The 22,373-nt window shown below is 43.6% G+C and overlaps 2 protein-coding genes and 2 pseudogenes across 4 annotated transcripts in view; 2 read left to right on the plus strand and 2 right to left on the minus strand.

Moving 5' to 3' along the window:
* ATAD5 (ATPase family AAA domain containing 5) overlaps window positions 1-7,376 on the minus strand; it is a 64,075-nt gene extending 56,699 nt beyond the window's left edge. The window contains exons 1-3 of the mRNA XM_034943237.3: window positions 6,926-7,376; window positions 3,273-5,173; window positions 2,010-2,118 (exon numbers count right to left, since the gene is read on the minus strand). Of these exons, the coding sequence (XP_034799128.3) occupies window positions 2,010-2,118; window positions 3,273-5,173; window positions 6,926-6,991 (2,076 nt within the window). The 5' untranslated portion in view covers window positions 6,992-7,376. The remainder of the gene's footprint in view (window positions 1-2,009; window positions 2,119-3,272; window positions 5,174-6,925) is intronic.
* Window positions 1-22,373, plus strand: part of LOC100991242 (leucine-rich repeat-containing protein 37B-like) — a 423,125-nt pseudogene that overhangs the window by 252,554 nt on the left and 148,198 nt on the right.
* On the minus strand, window positions 8,021-8,438 carry LOC129394405 (small ribosomal subunit protein eS17-like; annotated as a pseudogene).
* CRLF3 (cytokine receptor like factor 3) overlaps window positions 14,528-22,373 on the plus strand; it is a 54,420-nt gene continuing 46,574 nt past the window's right edge. Inside the window, exon 1 of one of the 3 annotated variants that reach the window (XM_034942133.3) lies at window positions 14,528-14,784. In XM_034942133.3, coding sequence (XP_034798024.1) covers window positions 14,656-14,784 — 129 coding nt within the window. In that variant the 5' untranslated portion in view covers window positions 14,528-14,655. The remainder of the gene's footprint in view (window positions 14,785-22,373) is intronic. The other 2 variants (XM_055101333.2, XM_055101334.2) reach the window with 2 other exon arrangements.

Raw genomic sequence — 22,373 nt, forward strand, 5'->3', positions numbered from 1 at the left:
AACACAGCAAGACTCCGTCTCAAAAAGAAAAAAAAAAAAAGATATATCTATTCAAGCAGAGAAAAAATATCTGGAGAGAAAAAAATCTAACTATTAAACTATTATCTGAAAGGATAAACAATAAGCTGTTATGAATATGGGGCTCTTAGGGGAACCAGTTTACTCCTTATTCTCATAGAAACATTAAAAATCTGGCCAGGCACAGTGGCTCATGCCTGTAATACCAGCACAGCACTGTGGGAGTCCAAGGCTGGAGGATTGCTTGAGGCTAGCAGTTCGAGACCAGCCTGGGCAAAATAGCAAGACCCTGTCTCTACAAAAATAACAAACGAAAAGAAAAAAGAAATAAAAAAGAAAAATCTCACCCAGAAAATTACTAAGATTTTCTCCTAGAGCTAGTACACAAGCCTGGATAAGTCTTCAGTGAACAACAAGGGCCCTGTGGTAAGAAGTTCATTGACAGAGTATGAGATAAAATAACTGATCTAAGTAAGTTTGGATAAAGGTCCCAATTTGGATACATTTAATTTTGAGACTTCTCTTGCTGGAAAATTTACTATTAAATCCCAATTTTGAGTAGTACATGAGGCAAACCAAGGTATAATTATCTCTAAAAAAATTAAAGTTGAAGCTGTCCTCTAGAATGAAATCAAGAAGAATAAAATATGTGGGACAAAGTTCACCACAGAGACTTTTAACCTTTAGCTGTAGTACAATCAGCTGGCATCTCGCATGTTTTCCAAAAGACTAAAGACCGTCTTTCTAACTGCTTGTAGTTGTATAACTCTAGGAAAGACACTTCCCAGAATCACAAATAAAAACACGTTTCCTCACCCTATGAACTAACAGCAAGTTTCTTCATCTATAAAAAAGGGTTAAATAATATTTACTTTATGAGATTAATGATGTGAGTACTAAACACACTGCCTAGAATGTGGTAAGATGCCAAAAAATGACAGCTGTTAAATAAAACCAAAGGAGATACCAATGTAGCAGTGGTTTTCACTCAAGGATTAATTCAGAGTCACCTTGGTGGCTTTTTCGAAATACACATACCTGTACCTACTCCAATTCTGCCATGGTGGGGACAAGGAGCTTATTTTGCAGAAACAACTAAACCATTCTTATATATCTTACTTCTCCCTTTAGAGCTGTAGTTTTTCAAGTGGAAGTGATTATTTTCCCCTCCAAGGGATATTTAGCAATGTCTGGACACATTTTTGGTTGTCATTATACAGGAGTTAGTTGGGTGCTACTGGCATCTTATGGATAGAGGCCAGAGTGTCGCTAAACATCCTACAATGCACAGGACAGCCCTCCACAGCAAATAATTATCCAGCCAAAATGTCAATAATAGCAAGGTTGAGAAACTCTGCTTTTCAGTCTCTATAATCTATAGAAATAAATGAAAAATTCAATCATGACCTATAGGCAGTGTTACAGACTGAATATATCCCCTGAAAATTCATATGTTGGAATCCTAATCCACTATGTAATGGTATTAGGAGGTAGGGCCTTTAGGAGGTGATTAGGTCATGAGGGTGGAGACCCCTCTCTCTAGCTGTTCTCTACCATGTGAGAAAACAAGAAGACAGCTTCACCAGACACTGCATAGCTGATGCTTTGATCGTGCATTTCTCAATCCCCATAACTGTGAGAAATACGTTTCTGTTGTTTAAGCCACTCAGTCTATGGTAATTTGTTACAGGAGCCCAAACTAAGATCGGCAGTGTTAGGAAAAATGATCACGATGTAAACTCACTAAGAAAGCTTTTTATAAGTAAATTATACTCTGCCTTTATCAATTGCTTTCACCTCACAATAAGATATCTTAATTAACTAGAGGAACAGGATAATAGTGAAAAATATCATAGGGTTGTAGTTAACCAATTAATGAAATACATGAATTTTATTTTGGCTCATTACTTCCCATAGTAATGTGGGGGTTTTTTGTTTGTTTTTTAAGGAAACAGAATGGCACTTATAGGACTCTCTAATATTTTAATTACCTTTCTAATCTGAGAAGTAAAATCTCCATCAGTTGCTTCAGATTTCTCAGATCTTTTGTTAGATTTTTTCTTAGATTTTTTGGGAGTACTAATTCTGGTGAATTTCATTCTGAAATAAAAATAAGGTATTCAGAAACATTTTCATGATTATAACATACACAAGAATCTCAATTAAATATAGATAAAATAGAGCTGGTGCAGTGGCATCTGCATGTAATCCCAGCTACTCAGAACCCTAATATGGAAGGACTGCTTGACCCCAGGAGTTCAAGACCAGCCTGGGCAACACAGTGAGAACTTGTTTCCAGATAGATAGATAGAGATGCATAGACAGATAGATAGATAGCAAAGAACCAACTAGGGCTCCAATTTCTGGAATGTTCTGAAACAGGAGGAAAAAAATAATTCCCATCAGTTTCAAACCACTGATTCAAAAGTAATCAAACTTGCCGGGTGTGGTGGCTCACACCTGTAAGCCCAGTACTTCGGGAGGCCGAGGCAGGCAGATCACTTGAGGTCAGGAGTTCGAGACTGGCCTGGCCAACATGGTAAAACCCCGTCTCTACTAAAAATACAAAGATCAGCCGGGTATGGTGGCACGCACCTGTAATCCCAGCTACTCAGGAGGCTGAGGCACGAGAATCACTTGAACCCAGAAGGTGGAGGTTGTCGTGAGCTGAGATTGTGCTACTGCACTCCAGACTGGACAAGTGAGTGAGACTCCATCTCAAAATAAAATAAAATTAAATAAAATTAAAAATTAAAATTAAAAAAAAATTTTAATTACATGTGGCAAACAAAGAAGCATTTTTGAAGCTCTGTTCTTTTTCTTCCAGGCCGGGCGCAGTGGCTCACGACTATAATCCCAGCACTTTGGGAGGCCAGGTGGGTGGATTGCTTGAGGTCAGGGGTTCAAGACCAACCTGACCAACACGGTGAAACCCCATCTCTACTAAAAATACAAAAATTAGCTGGGCGTGGTGGCGGGTGCCTGTAGTCCCAGCTACTTGGGAGGCTAAGGCAGGAGAATTGCTTGAACCTGGGAGGTGGAGGTTGCAGTGAGCCGAGATTGCCCCACTGCACTCCAGCCTGGGCGACACAGCAAGACTCCATCTCAAAGAAAAAAAAAAAGAAATCCTGTTCTTTTTCTTTTAAACAGCTGTGTTCTAGAAAAAAAAATACCCTCCAATACTTGAAGCATTTTTGTCCCCAGCTAATAATACATGCAGAATACTAGAACATTAGAACAAAAACAAACCTTACCTAATAGGGCTCTCTGAATCAAAGGGTACTGTTATTAATTCTGCTGTATATAAGCTGTGCTTTTCTGATAAGTTGGCTGCTTTTGGAGTGGAAGCCTTTAGTTGACTATTATCTTGTACATCTTCAGAATCAATACCTCTAATGGTTTCTGTAGTAGGTGTGCTGCTAATTCTTCCAGATCTTCTAGTTGACTTGGGCGTGGAAACATTTAGCAAGCTGGCTTCAGATTCAGCTTTAGACTGTGTAAGCTTAATATCTTTAACTGGTATGCTGGTTTTTCTTGACAATTTATTATTGTTACACAGAGAGGAAACCTTTAGAAGGTCATCATTTGCTATATCTTCATAAACAAGACTTTCATTGTTAAATAAAGTGCTGCTTTTGAAAAACTCTGTTTTCCTTTGTCTTAAACTCATTCTATTTTGATATTGTTTCTCTTTTAAGAAAAAGGTTGTTTCTTTCTTTTGAGTGTTTCCCTCTCTGTTTTTGCCTGGAATAGCCCCAGTATCTAATGTTTTCTTACTCTTCTTCTTTAGCTTTTTATTTTTCTCCTTCAGAAAACTTCCTTTATCAGTGTGTAACTGTAAATTGCCATTTTTTGAAACCATTTGGATACCAGAATTTTCCATGATTTTTTTAGAATTATCATCTCTTCCTACTTCATATAGACATTTTTCATTAAGGTCTTTCTGCTTATCAGAAGACTTTTTAACTCCATTTTTAAGTGCATCTGATGCTGGCTGCCTAAATGCTTTCATAAATTGCTGTCTTTCTTCTAGAGTGCATTTTGGTTTCACAGCTTCAGAACTTCCAGCTTCCAAAACAGCCAATTCTAATTCTTCCTCCTGTATAACAACATTAGATTTTCTTTTCTGAACTGTCTGTTCATTCTCGGGATCAGATAAACTATTTTCCATTTCAAATTGCTTTTGTTTCAAGAAAATTCGGGGTATTTTCCCTGTCTTTTTGGGCGGAATAGGGTGAACCTGTGCAAGAACAGTAACTGTCTTAAAGCGTACCTGCTGGGAAATTTCAGAGTTTTCTGATTCACTTATATAACCACTTTTGACTATTTCGTCAACAGTTTCAGAAGGAACACAAATTGACATTGTAGAGTCTGGTATCTCTTCCACTTTATTTTCCTTGTGACTTTTTAAAAATTCCTCATATGAGACAGTTATTATACTATCATTTAACTGGGCTGCTTCAGTTACGTTATCTCTAGAGTTTGCATGGCTTGTAGTATTCTCCATCTGTTTAGTATCTTTACCATCTTTTTTAAGCAAATTTAGTTCCTCTGCCAAGGGTAAGCTTTCAGATAGATCTACTACATCTCTGCATTTCCTTTTTCTCAACTTTTTGAAGTCATTTTTTGTGGTCCCTTGTTTAGGATTTACTTTTTTAGAATTTTGCAGGGAGGTCATAGTATATGGTTGACTTTTTGTATCTTGAATGTTTTCTGCAAGTACCTCTACTTGTTTCTTGTAACGTAAAACAGAAGTACTACTTTCCACAAAATCATTATTTAAACTATAGTCTTCTTTGCTATTGTCGCTACTAATTTCAATTGGAGCTTCATTTTCAGTTTTAATATTATTTAGTTGATGAGATAAATTAACCCTCTTTCTTTTCTTCTTAAACTCTACATTTGAGAACATTTCCAAAGGTGTCGTACAGTCTTTGTTGCTGTCAACAGGTACTGATTCAGATGACTTTATCTTGCACTCTTTCCCTAATTGTGTCTTCTCATTTGTGGGTGAAGTCTTTCTAAAATAATCCAGAATATTACTAGGTTTTGGTGGAGCAAAAACCCTGTCTCTAGTCTTCCCTAGTGGTGATAAATATTTTGTAATTGTTTTGCAGGAAGATGTGTCATCATCTTTCTTTCGCTTTTTGCATGGCTGGCAATTTAAAAGAGAAAAAGGCACTTATTTCAAGCAATATAATACAAAATATAAATTTTAAACATGGATCTAATAGTTTACATAATAGGATTAAAAAAAGGAAGCCTCCTTTAGGTGAAAAACGTGATATATTAGAAAGAAAATAAGCTTTAAAGTTAAACCAGGCCAGGTGCGGTGGCTCAGGCCTGTAATCCCAGTACTTCGGGAGGCCAAGGCGGGTGGATCACTTGAGGTCAGGAATTCGAGACCAGCCTGGCCAACGTGGTGAAACCCTGTCTCTACTAAAAATACAAAAAATTAGCTGAGCATAGTGGTGCACGCCTGTAATCCCAGCTACTCCGGAGGCTGAGGCAGGAGAATCACTTGAACCTGGGAGGCGGAGGTTGCAGTGAGCCAAGATTGTGCCACTGCACTCCAGCCTGGGTGACAGAGCAAGACCTTGTCTCAAAAAAAAAAAAAAAAAAAAAGAAATCATACATGTATTAGAAAAACGCCATTCAGTTATTATTTATAAAGCTGCAATTGTATCAAAGGCAACATACATAGGCTCTGGAGTCAGGCAAATCTAAGTTAAGTGCTGGCTCTGACATTTACTGGTGTAAAAGGTTAAGCAAATTACTTTTAACTTTTCCATTTACTTTTTCAAAAAATTTAACTTACTTTTAGCTACTTTTTACCTTCTTTCATTTGTAGAATACAGACAATAGATCATAGGGTTGCTATTAAGCAAAATAATGTGTTTAAGGTTCTTACCCTTAACATATTAAATGGTAAGTATCGTTATTATGAAATAGGGTTTCTTAGCATTAGGGCACCAAAACCAGAAACTGTAACGGAAAGATTGATAAAACAGACAACATAGAAATCAAGAACTGTGTACATCAAGTACCAGAAGACAAGCTGAGTAACTAACTGCCTTGATTTAGCAAAGGAATATCAGCATAACAACTAAGTAGACAAAAAAAACAAAAACAAAAACTAAGTAGACAAGTCACCAGATTCTGAAAAAAACAACTGGTCGCAGTTAAATGAACATACATACATCTTAACTCTCTTCAAGGACGCCAAGATACATGCTTCAGTTAGAATGCTAGTCTGAGATGAAAAGGTGTAAAATATAACAAGTCTACCTTAAGATGCTAGCCCACTACTTCATGGCATTAGAATCTCTTTATAATGACCGCTTAGTGCCTGTCACTGAAACCTGATAAACCCAAAAGAACATGTTACACTGCGATTCCTAACCGCAGATACTAAGCCATGAGAAACTGTTTTCTTTAAGTACCTTGCTTGATTTCTGTAGTGACATTCTAAAGTGGCATTCCAAGCACAGGTGGATGTATGAACTAGTTTAACTTAAAGATCTTCTTCAGCGCTAAAGTTCAGTGATTCCGTATCACGAACCCAGAACTTGACCCTGGGATCCTCTGTGACATGTCGGAAGTCCAAAACATCACGTTCCACCAACATTTCGGGATCTGGGAACTGGCCGTGTTATCTTAAGTCCCCAATTTACTGTGACCCCGCAAATATCTCACAATCCAAATGTTTATCAGGACTTGACACGACTTTAGAGTCGTTTAGACGACACACTCTGGCAACTGTTGCACACAATGTGTCACAGCTGTGGGTCCTCACAATGTCCCACATTTCCCCTTACAAAGTCAGGATCACCTTCCGCCAAGACCCACCTTCCAATCCCCCAAAAGATAGAGGAAGGAACTCAACAGATCCTCGACTCAACCTCACCTCAATCTCGCAGTCCTTCACGGGAGGGGGAGCAGCTGCAGCCGCCATGGCCAGGACCCCCACCATACTCCCCGCTTCCCGGAATCCCGTCTCCTAGGACCTTACGCGGTCCAGCCCGGCCTGCCTGGAGGCCATGGAGGCGGCCCGCTCCAGTAGCAGCAAGCTGCTGGGATTCTGCTGAGCCGTTTCGGATTCCCCCGCGCCCACCGACAGAGAGCGGGAGCGGAGGCTGGGCCCAGATCAGCCGAATCGAACACAGAAAGAGGCAATGAGAAAGCGCGGGCAATGAGATCCCTGAGGCGCGGCCAGTGTATGCAGGGTGCCCTCGAAAGCGGCGCTTCAGGCTGAGCGCTCGGGACCGGGCAGGGAAAGCAAGCGGACCACTGATCGGACCACAGAGCTTCGGAGGGAATTCTTGTCAATTGGGTTTTCGCGCCGTCCTGCGCGCAAGGGGCGGAGTTTACGGCTGCTTCAGGAGGCTGCGCGGACGGTGAGCCGAGAGGGCCAAAATGACTCCCTTGGCGAACCCGTGGGAGGCGGAACCATTGCACCGTGGAATTGAAAGCCAACCCGGGAGTTTGGAAATTTGAACTTCTGTCCTATCAGTTTCACCGTTGAGGACGTGATTTCACTAAGTCACCTAGTCAGTTGTTGACAGAATTAAAATTTAGACTTTTAACGCCCTAGGCTAGCCCCTCTTTAAAGGCGAAATTTGAAAAATGCAGAAAAAGGAAATAATTGATTTACATTGTTATCATGCACAATAAAATGCTAATATTTGGGCGAGCTTTCCACCTCAATATACGTCCTCTCAGGATCCGAAATTCGACTTTTATACCTATAAAAGTCGAAGTACCTATTCGACTAAGAAGGCATTTCTTTCTGTGGATTCCGTCCTCTCGAACAGCCGAGTCATTGCTTCATCTGGTTGGCCTGCATTCAGTCCTCGCAGGGTACCTACCAGTAGTTTGCTGGTTTCTGATCTCATGCATCATTTGCATTGTTTTCATGGGTTTGGTTAGCCTTTACTTTTTCTCTTTTCTTTTTTTTCACTGTCCCAGGTTTATCGAAAATATTACAGCATTACAGAAAGACTCAAACAGCTCCCCGAGGCGTTTTGAAATTCATCTCAACTGTAGGCTGAGTGACCTACAGGTTGGACAGACTGCCGAAGTCCAAAAGTTTCTGCATTTCCTTAGTGTCAGGATTCTACTTCAATGATCTCCTGATCCAGAGCTAAGACCTCGGGAACACAATTGTCTCTCCTTTCTCTCTCCTCCTCCTGCAGCTTCATGGAGATACCTCTCTCTTACTGGCCCCCTCTGAATCCGCTTTATCAGATGCGTGATATAGCCTGCTATCTTGTTGCGGGGCTTCTTGCTGGGAATAATGGCGATTTCCTCGCACACGCGCTTGTTCGTGTGGAAGTCTTTGCCCAGGCGCATGTAGTACTTTTCTATGATGACCCGGGCCGCCTTCTTTACTTCACGGTTTTGGTGCGAACGCGCCCCATGTTGGTGGGTCCTTGGTAAAATAGCTCTTTTTTTTTTTTTACGTTAAAGTTGCAATTACATTAAATACAGCATGTTACATTTGTTTGAGTGCATCGTTTTTGTTGTTGTTGTTTGTTTGTTTGCTTGAGACGGAGTCTCCCTCTGTTGCAACCAGGCTGAAGTGTAGTGGCACGATCTCGAATCACTGCAATCTCCGCCTCCCGGGTTCAAGCGATTCTCCTGCCTCAGCCTCCCGAGTAGCTGGGACTACAGGCGCGTGCCACCATGCGGGGCTAATTTTTGTATTGTAGTAGAGACGGGGTTTCGCCATGTTGGCCAGGCTGCTCTCGAACTCCTGACCTCAGGTGATCTGCTCAACTCGGCTCCCCAAAGTGCTGGGATTACAGGCTTGAGCCACTGCGTCCGGCACCGCAATTTTTTTTTTTTTTTTGAGGTGGAGTCTGGCTCTGTCACCCAGGCTAGAGTGCAGTGGCGCAATCTCTGCTTACTGCAACCTCCACCTCCCCGGTTCAAGCGATTCTCCTGCCTCAGCCTCCTAAGTAGCTGGGACTACGGGTGCGTACCACCATGCCCAGCTAATTGTATTTTTAAGAGACAGGGTTTCGCCATCTTGGCCAGGCTGGTCTGGAACTCCTGGCCTCAGGTGATCCACCTGCCTTGGCCTCCCAAAGTGCTGAGATTACAGGAGTGAGCCACTGTGCCCAGCCAATTTGCTTTTTTTCACTCACCTTTTTTTTTTTTTTTTTTTTTTTTTTTTTTTTTGAGACGGAGTCTGGCTCTGTCACCCAGGCTGGAATGCAATGGCGCGATCTTGGCTCACTGTAACCTCCACCTCTCAGGTTCAAGCGATTCTCCTACCTCAACCTCCTGAGTAGCTGGGATTACAGGCTCGTGCCACCATGCCTGGCTTTTTTTTTTTTTTGTATTTTTAGTAGAGATGGGTCACCATGTTGGTCAGGCTGGTCTTGAACTCCTGACCTCGTGATCTGCCCGCCTGGGCCTCCCAGAGTGCTGGGATTACAGGCGTGAGCCACCACACCAGGCCTCACTTAACATTTTTTTCAAAAGCCATCCATGATACATATAGATTTGATTCATTCCCTTTCTTTCCTGAGCATTCTACTTATGCAACTCATTTTATTTATTCATTTCCTTATTATTATCATTTTTATTGTTGTTGTTTTGTTTTTGTGTTTGAGACAGGGTCTCACTATGTCACCAAGCTTGAGTGCAGTGGCATGATCTCTGCTCACTGCAGCCTCAAGCTTCCGGGCTCAAGCAATCCTCCCACTTCAGCCTCCCAAGTAGCTGGGACTACAGGAGTGCACCACCACGCCCGGCTAATTTTTTGTATTTGTAGAGAAGAGGTTTAGCCATGTTGCCCAGGTTGTATTATTATTATTTTTTTGAGACAGGATCTCACTCTGTCACCCAGGCTGGAGTGCAGTAACGTGATCACTGCTCACTGGAGCCTCCACATCCCTGGCTCAAGAGATCCTCCCACCTCAACCTCCCAATTTGCTGGGACAACACGTTCGCCATAATGCCCGGCTAATTTTTGTATTTTCTGTAGAGACAGGGTTTTGCCATGTTGCCCAGGCTGGTCTGGAACTTCCTGGGCTCAAGCAATCCTCCCTCCTTGGCCTTCCAAAGTGCTGGGACTACAGGTGAGCCACCTGTATCCATTTCCTTACTGATGAATATTTAAATTGTCTCCAATTTTCTGTTATTCAAATGCTGAGGCAATGAACAGTCTTGTCCATGTTTTCTTCAACATGTGTAATGTTTCTCTAGGATTCACATCTAGAAATGGGATTGTTGGGTTATATAGGGTGTTCTCTAGTGCTTTTTATTCTTCTGAGTTACAAAGCATTTAAACTGCATTAAGTTGTTAAGCATTTCCACTGAGTATTTTTAGATACATAGTATTTTACCAAGCCTTATTTAGGAGCTCATGGCTTTTATCAATTTTGATCTAAATGAACTCTCACATTGTAAAGCAATTCACAGTTTACGGAGTGCCCATGTCATTTTAGATTATCTTCCCCATGTGTCTAACACCTACTTTTAAAAATCGTTATTGTTGTCTGGGCGGGGTGGCTCATGCCTGTAATCCCAGCACTTTGGGAGGCCAAGGCAGGTGGATCACCTTAGGTCATGAGTTCGAGACCAGCCTGACCAACATAGTGAAAAACTCATCTCTACTAAAAATACAAAATTAGCCGGGTGTGGTGGCGCACGCCTGTAATCCTAGCTACTCAGGAGGCTGAGAATCACTTGAACCCGGGAGACAGAGGTCGCAGTTAGCTTATATCGCGCCACTGCACTCCAGCCTGGATGACATAAGAGTGAGACTCTGTCTCAAAAAAATTAAAGAAAGGAAGAAAATAAAGAAAAAATATGGGTGGGGCATGGTGGCTCAGGCCTGTAATCAGAGCACTTTGGAAGACCAAGGCAGGGAACTGCTTGAGCCCAGGAGTTCTAGATCAGCCTGGGAAACATACAGAGACCCTGCCTCTACAAAAAAAAAAAATGTAAGGCTGAGGCCGGGAGCAGTGGCTCACAACTATAATCCCAGCACTTTGGGAGACTGAGGCAGGTGGATCATCTGGAGTCAGGAGTTCAAGATCAGCCTAGCCAACATGGGGAAACCCAGTCGCTACTAAAACTACAAAAATTAACGGGAGTGGTGGCTCACGGCTGTAGTCCTTGCTACTCGGGAGGCTGAGGCAGGAGAATTGCTTGAACCCGGGAGGCGGAGGTTGCAGTGAGCCGAGATCATGCCACTGCACTCCAGCCTGGTTAGCAGAGCAAGACTCCATCTCAAAAAAAAAAAAAAAAAAAAAAAAAAAAATAAGACTGGGTGCAGTGGCTCACACCTGTAATCCCAACACTTGGAGGCCAAAGCGGATGGATTGCTTGAGGTTAGGAGTTCAAGACCAGCCTGGCCAACTTGGTGAAATCCCATGTCTAATAAAATACAAAAATTAAAGCCAGGTGTGGTGGCTCACGCCCATAATTCCAGCACTTTGGGAGGCTGAGGCCGGCGGATCACAAGGTCAGGAGTTCAAGGCCAGCCTGACCAACATAGTGAAACCCCGTCTCTACTAAAAATAGAAAAAATTAGCTGAGCGTGGTGGCCAGTGCCTGTAATCCCAGCTACTCAGGAGAATGGGGCAGGAGAATCGCTTGAACCAGGGAGGCGGAGGTTGCAATGAGCCGAGATCATGTCACGGTACTCCAGGCTGGGTGACAGTGCAGGACTCCATCTCAAAAAAACAAAAACAAAAAAAGAAAACACAAAAATTAGCTGGGTGTGGTAGTGGGCGCCTGTAATCCCAGCTACTCTGGAGGCTGTGGCAGGACAATTGCTTGAATCCAGGAGGTGGAGGTTGCAGTGAGCCGAGATGGTGCCACTACACTCCAGCCTGGGCAACAGAGGGAGACTCTGTCTCAAACAAACAAACCAAAAAATTAAAAAAGTATCTGGGTCTACTGGCAGGTGTCTATAATCCTACCTACTAGGCAGACTGAGGTGGGAGAATCGTTTGAGCCCAGGAGATCAAGGGTGCAGTGAGCCCTGATTGTGTCACTGCACTCCAGCCTGTGTGACAGGTGACAGGCAAGCCCCTGTCTCAAAAAAAAAAGCTGGAATGAAAGGTGGAGTCAGAGAGCAAAAAATTGTCAACTATGTGTCCAGTACAGTTAGGAGCGTTCTTTTTTTTTTTTGAGACGGAGTCTTGCTGTGTCGCTCAGACTGGAGTGCAGTGGCACTATCTCAGCTCACTGCAACCTCTGCCTCCTGGGTTCAAGCAATTCTCCTGCCTCAGCCTCCTGAGTAGCTGGGATTACAGGTGCGCGCCACCACCACGCCCGGCTAATTTTTTGTATTTTTAGTAGAGATGAGGTTTCACCCTGTCAGTCAGGCTGTTCTCGAACTCATGACCTCGTGATCCACCCACCTAGGCTTCCCAAAGTGCTGGGATTACAAGCATGAGCCACCACGCCCAGCCCAGTTAGGAGCTTTCTGAGAAGAGGCTGGAGACAGGAGAGGGAAAAAGCCTTTGCTGACCAGATGACCAACGTATTCTGATCTGAATCCAACTCTCTGGTTATAACTTGATTTTCCAGCTATTGTGATTTTTTTCAACAATTATATTCCTATTGTAAATAAATAAATTGGCAAGCTGCTTAGTTTGTTTCTTGTGAGTCCTATTAGCAAGAGTCTGTTCCCTGGAATCCTCTGGGTACACTTGAAAAGTCAGTTCTGGACCAATGTGATGCCATGGAGATATCTCTGTAAAACCCTGTCTGATGGCTAGCAGACATCTACTTCTAAACCAGTTTCCTCGAGAGCATTTACTCTTTAGGAATTCATGCTCTAAATTTAAAAACAATGCATCCAAAAATGTCAAGTCTAGGGGTAAGCAGTTTTAGAATATTTCCTTCAATTTTCTTATTTGTTTTGTTTTTGGATATAGTGTAGATATGTTAGATACACACTTCTTGCCTTCCATCAGACTAAGAAAACAAAGTTGAATGAGACCAAGATTCGTGTCCTGGTTTTATGGAAGTTTTCCTTGTAATTTTACTTATTTATTTATTTATTTTTATTTTTATAGACATAGGGTCTTGCTATGTTACCCAGGTTGGTCTCTAACTCCTAGGCTCAAGGAATCCTCCCACCTCAGCCTCCTGAATTGCTGGGACCACAGGAGGGCGCCACCATCCGCGGCTATTTTTTTTTTTAAATCTTTTTGTAGAGAGGAGGTCTCCTCATGTTGCAAAGGCTGGTCTCAAACTCCTGGGCTCAAGCAATCCTCCTGCCTCAGCTTCCCAAGATTACTGGTGTGAGCCACCATGCCCTGCCCATAAGGTTTTATTACATACAGTCACACCTATTGTGACAGATACCTTCTGGTCTGGCAAGCCCAAGCCCAGCTTATTCACTACGGTCCTTACAGATAACACTTGCCAATACCCTTCTTGGACTTGTGCCAGAATTGCTGTCCTGCTGGTCATCTCTTGGGCCTCTCTCTTGGATCCCCCATTCGTCCACGAGCTTCTGGGTGGTGACACCTGGGTTTTGTTGTTGTTTTTTGAGACCGAGTCTCGCTTTGTTGCCCAGGTTGGAGTGCAGTGGCACAATCTTGGCTCACTGCAACCTCTGCCTCCCGGTTCAAGCAATTATCCTGCCTCAGCCCTCGAGTAGCTGGGATTACAGGCGCCCACCACCACACCCGGCTAATTTTTGTATTTTTAGTAGAGATGAGGTTTCACCAGGTTGGCTATGGCTGCTCTTGAACTTCTGACCTCAGTGATCCACCCGTCTCGGCCTCCCAAAGTGCTGGGATTACAGGCGTGAGCCACTGATCCCCGCTGACACCTGGGTCTTAGTAACCTCCCCTAAGGCCTGCTCTGCTCTTAAGGACCAGGGCTTTTGTCATCAGATCTGGGCTCAAATTCTGCGGCTTGGAAAAGTCGATTCGCTATTTTTTTTAATTTTTAATTTAAAAAAAGTATTTTTTATTTAGAGACAGGGTCTCGCTCTGTCGCCCAGGCTGGAGTGCAGTGGCTCCATTACAGCTCACTGCAGCCTTGGCCCCTGGGCTCAAGCGATCCACTGGGACCACAGGCGTGCTCCACTACGTGTTGCTAGTAGTAGCAGTAGTAGTAGTAATAATAGTAATAGTAGTAGTATTTTTGGTGAGAGAGGGTTTCGCCGTGTTGCCCAGGCTGGTCTCGAACTCCAGAGCTCAAGGGATCCGCCCGCCTCGGCCTCCCAAAGTGCTGGGACTGCAGGCGTGAGCCACCGCGCCCGGCCGATTCCCCCCTTTATCCCTCAATTTCCTCATCTGAGCAATGGAGATACAGGTAGGGCTGAAGGTCAGGCAAGAATGCGATGAGCTGTGAGAAGCACTTGGCAAGGTGCGGGTTATCAACCTTGCCAGGCCTCAGCACGTTTCCCAAGGAGGCCCAACCAGCGGCGCTGTGCCGCAGCACGGAAGAGGCGGGGTGAGCCGCGGGGCGGGCGGCGCTGGGACCCGGACGCCACCCGCGCGAGGCGCCGCCGTGCGCCCGTCAATCAAGGTCGTCGTGGGGCATGGGGCGGCGGGGCTGGGCGGTGCTTCCGCCTGCGCGAGGCCGCGCCGGGCCGCTTGGAGGCGCCCGGTGCAGTCGGGAACCCGCGCTAGGTGTCGCCGGCCGCGCGGCCAGATGAGGGGGGCGATGGAGCTGGAGCCTGAGCTGCTGCTGCAGGAGGCCCGCGAGAACGTGGAGGCAGCGCAGAGCTACCGGCGGGAGCTGGGTCACCGGCTTGAGGGGCTGCGGGAGGCGCGGAGGCAGGTCGGAGGGCCACACCCACAGGGGCGCTGTGGGCCCGGGGGTGGCGCGGATGCCGGGCGAAGGCAGGGAGGGCTTTGAGGGGTGGGAGTGTCCGAAAACTCTGGAGTAGGGAAGAGGCATTCATTTGAAAGGAGACCTAATGGAGTCTGGGAACGGGGAAGGTGGGAGTTGGGGAGGTCGTAAGGGGAAGTTTTGGGGGTGGAGGGAGGGTGTGAGGAGCGTTCACCAAACTGTGGGGCAGCGATGGGAGTAGCGGTGGCGTCCGAAGTTTGGGAGAGTGAGGGACCAGAGCAGAATCCGAGGGGGTCATGCGGGTAGTGATGAGTCGGGGGAGGAGGAGACTGTTTGGTAAAAAACCTGCGGTGGGTAGGCACTGATTTTAGAGAGCCTGAGGAAAAGGTGGGACAGTGACCTGGGAGAGCTGAAAGTGGAGACAAAATGGATATTGGAAGGGGAGGACTAAGGGGCGAGAGTGAGGGAGAGGTAGAGATTGAGAAGCAGTAGCGTTGACACTAAATAAATGCGGTTAATGCCTGAATAATATGTCATACGATCTTGAATGCTTTTTAAAAAATCATTTAGAGTAATCCCGTTCTAGAAGGTTTAAAATTTAAGGTGAAGGTGAAGCTATGTTGGAAGAGCAGAAGGAAAATGATTTCCTTTTCCTTGAGAGAGGGAATACAAAGGTATAGAGAAATGGAAAAATAGATTTTGAGAGGAGTGCTGAAAGGAAAAGCTAAATATAATTTCAAGTGGTGCAGTTATCTGTTTCACAGAGCAAGAGTTATCAAAGATACAGGAAAGCCATATGGTTTCTCTATACCCTCGAATATATATAGAAAAGGATATAACCCGCTGCCAATTGGCGATAGGACGGATAATCTTCAGAGTACTATTAACGCAACTGCTTAATAAGTGCTTTTTGAGTGAGTGGGATTCCATCTGAATTTCTCTGGGTCATACTTGATATTAATCTAGTTGGTCGTCTTAGCACTTCCTTGCTGCATATAACCTGAAAATGGTAGAAAAGTGCTGTGCTAACAGTGTCTTTGGATATTCTCATCATTAACGACTCAACATGTTTTGGGTTTTTTATATATATATAAAACATATACAAACATATATAAGTATGTATATATATAATCTGTTTTTTTTGAGACGGAGTCTCGCTGTGTCGCTCAGGGTGGAGTGCAGTGGCACTATCTCGGCTCACTGCAACAACCTCCGCCTCCCGGGTTCAAGCGATTCTCCTGCCTCAGCCTCCTGAGTAGCTGGGATTACAGGTCTGCGCCACCACACCCGGCTAATTTTTGTATTTTTAGTAGAGAGGAGGTTTCACCAAGTTGGCCAGGATGATCTTGAACTCCTGACCTCGTGATCCACCTGCCTCAGCCTCCCAAAGTGCTGGGATTACAGACGTGAGCCACCGCGCCCGGCCGGGTTTTATATATTTAAAAATATTTGTAAAGCCAGTGTAGGCCAGACATCATTTGCATTTTAGTACCGAAACCGGAAGCAGAATCTAGATATGATTATGCTGATTTGGTGAATACTTTTCAAGGCCTTTCAATGCACTCATCTCTATTTCTCTTTGAAAATATCTGCGTTATTCCTTCTGCTATTTTGAAATAGGGACTCTAGATGTAAGACATTGTATAAAAAGAAAGATATTAAAATACAATCTAACATTTAAGTCAGTTAAGATGTATTATATATGACCATGATTATTGTTTTTGTATTAGCAATTAAGAATCAGAGTTGACACTAAATGAGTGAGTTTAGCACCTGGAAGTAATTAATTTCTCTTGATATTGGATGCATTAAAAAAAATCATGTGATTACACCCTAGATGGTTCAGTATTCAATTTTCAAACCTATATTTTTTCAATTTTATATCCAACAATTTAAATACAGGACATGCTTTTCTGTAGTTTAGTTTATTAGGAGCTTTGTTTTGTTTTGTTTTTGAGGCCCATTGTCTTGGGCTTGAGACAGAAAACACTAAATGAACATCGATCACAATTAGGTTCCTGATGACATTGCCTTCTGACTAGACTGAGTAATAATGTAGTTCTCTTTTGTAAGTGTGAGTCTCTTTTGGGAATGTGTTTTGTGCCAGTGGCAGTTACAACAGCATCTCTCGAAGCTGACTCTAGTGGATTGTGCATGTTTGGGTTTGTGGCGTAAGTCCTCTGTCAACTTGCATTTTAAGGAAAGTCTATGGTACAAAAATATTATCAAAATAAGCAGCTGCTTTTGTTTGGTGGTTTGGATATTTTTAGGGTTCCAGTCATTTTCAGAATAACTGTAAAATATATGGCACTTTAGTCAAGGATTTTGCATGGGAGAAGCATGAGAAGAGCAGAGAGGAAGGGATGCCACCTGTTGTCTGTATTTTTTACTTGCTGATTTTATATCTTTTTGGCAGATGATTTATTTTCTTTTTTTTTGGCGGGGGTGCGGACAGGGTTTTGTTACATTTCGCAGGCTGGTCTCCAACTCCTGGGCTCAAAAGATCCTCCCACCTCTGCCTTCCGGTGATGGAATTACAGGTGTGAGCCACTGTGCTGCCTGGCATGTGACTTTTTTTATTGAGATATAATTCACACACCGTAAAAGTCATGCCTTAAAGTTTACAATTCAGTGGTTTTTAGTATATTCATAGAGTTGTCCAACCATCACCAGTGTCTAATTCAAGTATATATTCATCACCCCCAAAAGAACTCCTTAGCTGTCACTCCCATACCCCCTGGCAACCACAAAACTACTCTGTCTCTATGGATTTGCCTATTCTGGTCATTTCATATAAATGAACTCATACAGTATGTAGCCCCTTGTGACTGACTTCTTTGACTTAGAATAATGTTTCAAGGTTCATTGATGTGGTAGCATGTAACAGTACTTCAAACCTTTTTATGGCTGAATAATTGTTATGTGGATATACCACATTTTATTTAACCATTCATCAATTAATGGACATTTGGATTATTTCCACTTTTGACTATTATGAATAATGCTTCTATAAAGAATTTGTAGACAACTTTTTGTGTGGACATGTTTTCAGTTGTTTTAGAATATAGCTAGGAATTGGTGGATCACATGGTAACTTTTTGTTTAACCTTTTCAGAAACTCTTGGCATACTTTTTTTCTTTTTTCTTTTTTTTTTTTGAGAAAGGACCTCACTCTGTCACCCAGGCTGGAGTGCAGTGGCACAATCTCAGCTCACTGCAAGCTCTGCCTCTCAGGCTCAAGTGATCCTCCCATCTCAGTGTGCCGAGTAGCTGGGACTACAGGCACGTGCCATCACACCTGGCTAATTTTTTGTATTTTTGGTAGAGATGGGGTTTTGCCATGTTGTCCAGCCTCCTGGGCTCAGATGAACACCCACTTTGGCCTCCCAAAGTGTTAGGATTACAGGCTTGAGCCACCGCACCCAGCCTCTTTTTTTTTTTTTGAGCCAGAGTCTTGCTCTGTCACCCAAGCTGGAGTGCAGTGGCATGATCAGAACTCACTGCAGCCTCAACTTCCTAGGCTCAAGCCATCCTCCTGTCTCAGATCCCCAAGTAGCTGGGGCTATAGGTACACACCACCACGCCTGCCTAATTTTGTTTAATTTTTTTTAGTAGAGATGATGTCTTCCTGTGTTTCCCAGACAGTTTCTTTCTTTTTTTTTTTTTTTTTTGAGAGAGTCTCGCTCTTTTGCCCAGGCTGGAGTGAAGTGGCACAATCTTGGCTCATTGCAACCTTCAGCTCACTGCAACCTTAGGCTCACTGCAACCTCCACCTCTTGGGTTCAAGAGATTCTCCTGCCTCAGCCTCCCGAATAGCCAGGATTACAGGCGTCTGCCACCATGCCCATCTACTTTTTGTATTTTTACTAGAGACAGGGTTTCACCATGTTGGCCAGGCTGGCCTCGAAGTCCTCACCTCAGGTGATCCTGCCAACCTCAGCCTCCTAAAATGCTGGGATTACCACCGTGCCTGGGTGAGCCACCGTGCCCAGCTGCCAGGCCGATTTCTAACTCCTGAGCTCAAGCAATCCTCTTGCCTCGGCCTCCCAAAGTACTGGTATTACAGGTGTGACCCACTGCATCTGGCCTACCTTTTGTCTTTGCTTTAGTTTCTTATCCTTTAAACTCTAGCATGAAATTTGTCTCGTATTGAGAAATCATGTTGTATGAACATTTAGAAGGAAGAAGAATAAAAATGTTTTTAAGTTATTCTGTCAAAACTGCCAACATGTAGCAGTTTCTCCTCTTGTGGTTAAGTTTGGGCTCTACCCTCTGTTTTCAGAGAAAAGGAAGTTCTGTGTAGGAATGCAAGGATTGTCTGTTAACTCTTAATGTTTGAATAAGTTAAAGGCTAGAAAGCTGTTCATTGTCTTCAGGAAATCAGATAATGTTTACAGCCAACTTGGCCTAGCTGATGTTGAAATCATTAAGAATAGTTCTCTATAGCTCGCTGGAATCCTTGGAATCCTTGGTACTAAGATGTAAATACCAAAGAAATTAACTCCCACTGTCCTTAAATATTCATTTGTTCATTCACTCAATAAATATTTATTGGGTGCCTACTGTAGGGCTGAGAAACTTCTAGGTCCTAGATTCTGTGTTCAAGGAAATAGATCACTGCCCTCATGGATTTATGCTTTCCTCTTTCCTTTGGTGGCTGATACTTAGGTTACTACCCCTAAAAACAAAACAAGTAAGAAAAATGTAAGTTCTATTTGTGTATTCATTTTTAGATTTCACTTCTATTATATCTTTCATCACTTGTCCTATTTCTACAGCATTGGCCTTTCTCTTTGTTATAAGTAGAGATCCAGCCTGGCCAATATGGTGAAACCCCGTCTCTACTAAAAAAACAAATTAGCCAGGTGTGGTAGCATGCACCTGTAGTCCCAGCTACTCAGGAGGCTGAGCCAGGAGAATTGCTTGAGCCGGGCAGGCGGAGGTTGCAGTGAGCCAAGATCACAGCACTGCACTCCAGCCTGGGCGACAGAGCGAGACTCCATCTCAAAAACAAAAACATAAGTAGAGATAACTGATCAAAATGTCACGTAGTGATGTCAGCTGGCCACTCAGGCCTCACAGAGTGGCACCACCTTGATGACATCGCCAAAGTCAAGGCCTGGTCTTTAATCTTTGTAAGTCCAAAAACTTCATCTTGGTACATTATCAAAGGGGAATTAGTTGAGGTACTGGAGGTGTCTACAGTGAGAAATGCCAGTATTTTAGTCTGTGTGTTCTAGTTCACTCTATAAAATGACTATGTTGGCTTTCATGTACCTTTTGGTATTCTGATTCAGTATTTCTCAGGACACTGACAAAAGCAAGTCTCTGCGCCTTCAAGAGCAAATGGTAAGATCCTGGTACCTAATTAAGATACTAGTTGGTGGCTGGGCTCAGTGGCTCACGCCTGTAATCCCAGCACTTTGGGAGGCCGAGGCAGGTAGATCACATGAGATCAGGAGTTTGAGACCAGCCTTCAACATGGCAAAACTCTGTCTCTACTAAAAATGTAAAAAAAATTAGCCAGGTGTGGTGGCATGCACCTGTAATTCCAGCTACTCTGGAGGCTGAGGCAGGAGAATTGCTTATACCTGGGAGATGGAGGTTGCAGTGAGCCAAGATGGCACCACTGCACTCCAGCCTCAGCAACAGAAGAAGACCGTCTCAAAAAAAAAAAAAAAAAAAACCACTCAAAAGTTATTTCAAAAAACCAAGACAGGAAGTCTCAGTAGCTTAGCAAAGAAAAGAAAGCTGTTGGCCAGGCGTGGTGGCTCACACCTATAATCCCAGCATTTTGGGAGGCTGAGGCGGGCGGATCACCTGAGGTCAGGAGTTTGAGACAAGCCTGACCCATACGATGAAAACCTATCTTTACTAAAAATACAAAAATTAGCCGGGTGTGGTGGTGGGCGCCTGTAATCTTAGCTACTCGGGAGGCTGAGGCAAGAGAATTGCTTGAACCCAGGAGACGGAGGTTGCGGTGAGCCGAGATCATGCCACTGCACTCCAGCCTGGGCAACAGGAGTGAAACTGTCTCAAAAAAAAAAAAAAAAAAGGAAAAGAAAAGAAAGCCATTATTGCTCCTTTTATCTCCCACTTCCCCTTCTGTTACCCATTTTGAAAACACTACAAAAATCTGTGTATAATTTGTTACAGTAGTAGTATTTAAAGTGTCCCTATTATAGTATTCTAAGAAAAGGTTAAATCCAGATACAGGGAAAACCAAGAACAGATGAAATAATTTTTTTTTTTTTTAATGAAGTTTCGCTCTTGTCACCCAGGCTGGAGTGCAATGGCTCAATCTTGGCTCACTGCAACCTCCACCTCCCAGGTTCAAGCAATTCTCTTGCCTCAGCCTCCCGAACCTGGGATTACAGGTGCCCGCCACCATGCCCAGCTAATTTTTGTATTTTTAGTAGAGACAGGGTTTCACCATGGTGAAGGCTGGTCTCAAACTCCTGACCTCAGGTGATCCGTGCATCTCGGCCTCCCAAAGTGCTGGGATTACAGGCATGAGCCACCACACTCAGCCCAGATGAAATAGTTTTAAAATAACCTATAATTCTACTACTTACAGACAACTGCAGTTAACTTTTTTTTTTTTTTTTTTTTTTTTGGGATGGAGTCTCACTCTGTCGCCATGCTGCAGTGCAGTGGCGCCATCTCGGCTCATTGCAACCTCTGCCTCCTGGGTTCAAGCCATTCTCCTGCCTCAGCCTCCTGAGTAGCTGGGACTACAGGCGCCTGCCACCACACCCAGCTAATTTTTGTATTTTTAGTAGAGATGGGGTTTCACCACGTTGGCCAGGATGGTCTCCATCTGTTGACCTCATGATCCACCTTCCTCGGCCTCCCAAAGTGCTGGGATTACAGGCTTGAGCCACCCTGCCCGGCCTGCAGTTAACATTTTGATGTATCTTTCTATACATATTATTCTGCAAAGTTGAGAGACTACTGTATATGCAACTTTGTATCAATTTTTAATTTTTATTAACATTATAAGCATTTTGTTAGCATTATAAGAATTTTGGTAACATCATAAGCATTTACAAGAATATTTTTCCGATGCAAAGCTTTTTTTTTTGAAGACGGTCTCACTTTGTCACCCAGACTGGAGTGCAGTGGCACCACCTTGGTTCATTGCAACCTCCACCTCCCGGGTTCAAGCAATTCTCCTGCCTCAGCCTCCTGAGTAGCTGGGATTATAGGCGCATGCCACCACACCCGGCTCATTTTTTGTATTTTTAGTAGAAGGTGCTGGTCTTGAACTCCTGAGCTCAGGCTGTCCACCCACCTCGGCTTCAAAAAGTGCTAGGATTACAAGTGTGAGCCACTGTGTCTGTCCCACAGCCTCATTTTTAATACAGAGGTGGAGTCTATTGTAGATATTTAAAGGAACATTTGTTGGTGGTAGGTTGCAATGTATTGATTCTGGTACCCCAAAATACTGGAAGCAAAACTAATTGCAAATAAGGGGGGTAAAAATAAAAGCCACACATATACAGTCAAAACAACAGGGATATATTCTCAGAAATGTGTCATTGGGCGATTTTGTCATTGTACAAACCTAGATGGTA

Source organism: Pan paniscus, chromosome 19, assembly GCF_029289425.2.
Source record: "Pan paniscus chromosome 19, NHGRI_mPanPan1-v2.0_pri, whole genome shotgun sequence".
NCBI lineage: Eukaryota > Metazoa > Chordata > Mammalia > Primates > Hominidae > Pan > Pan paniscus.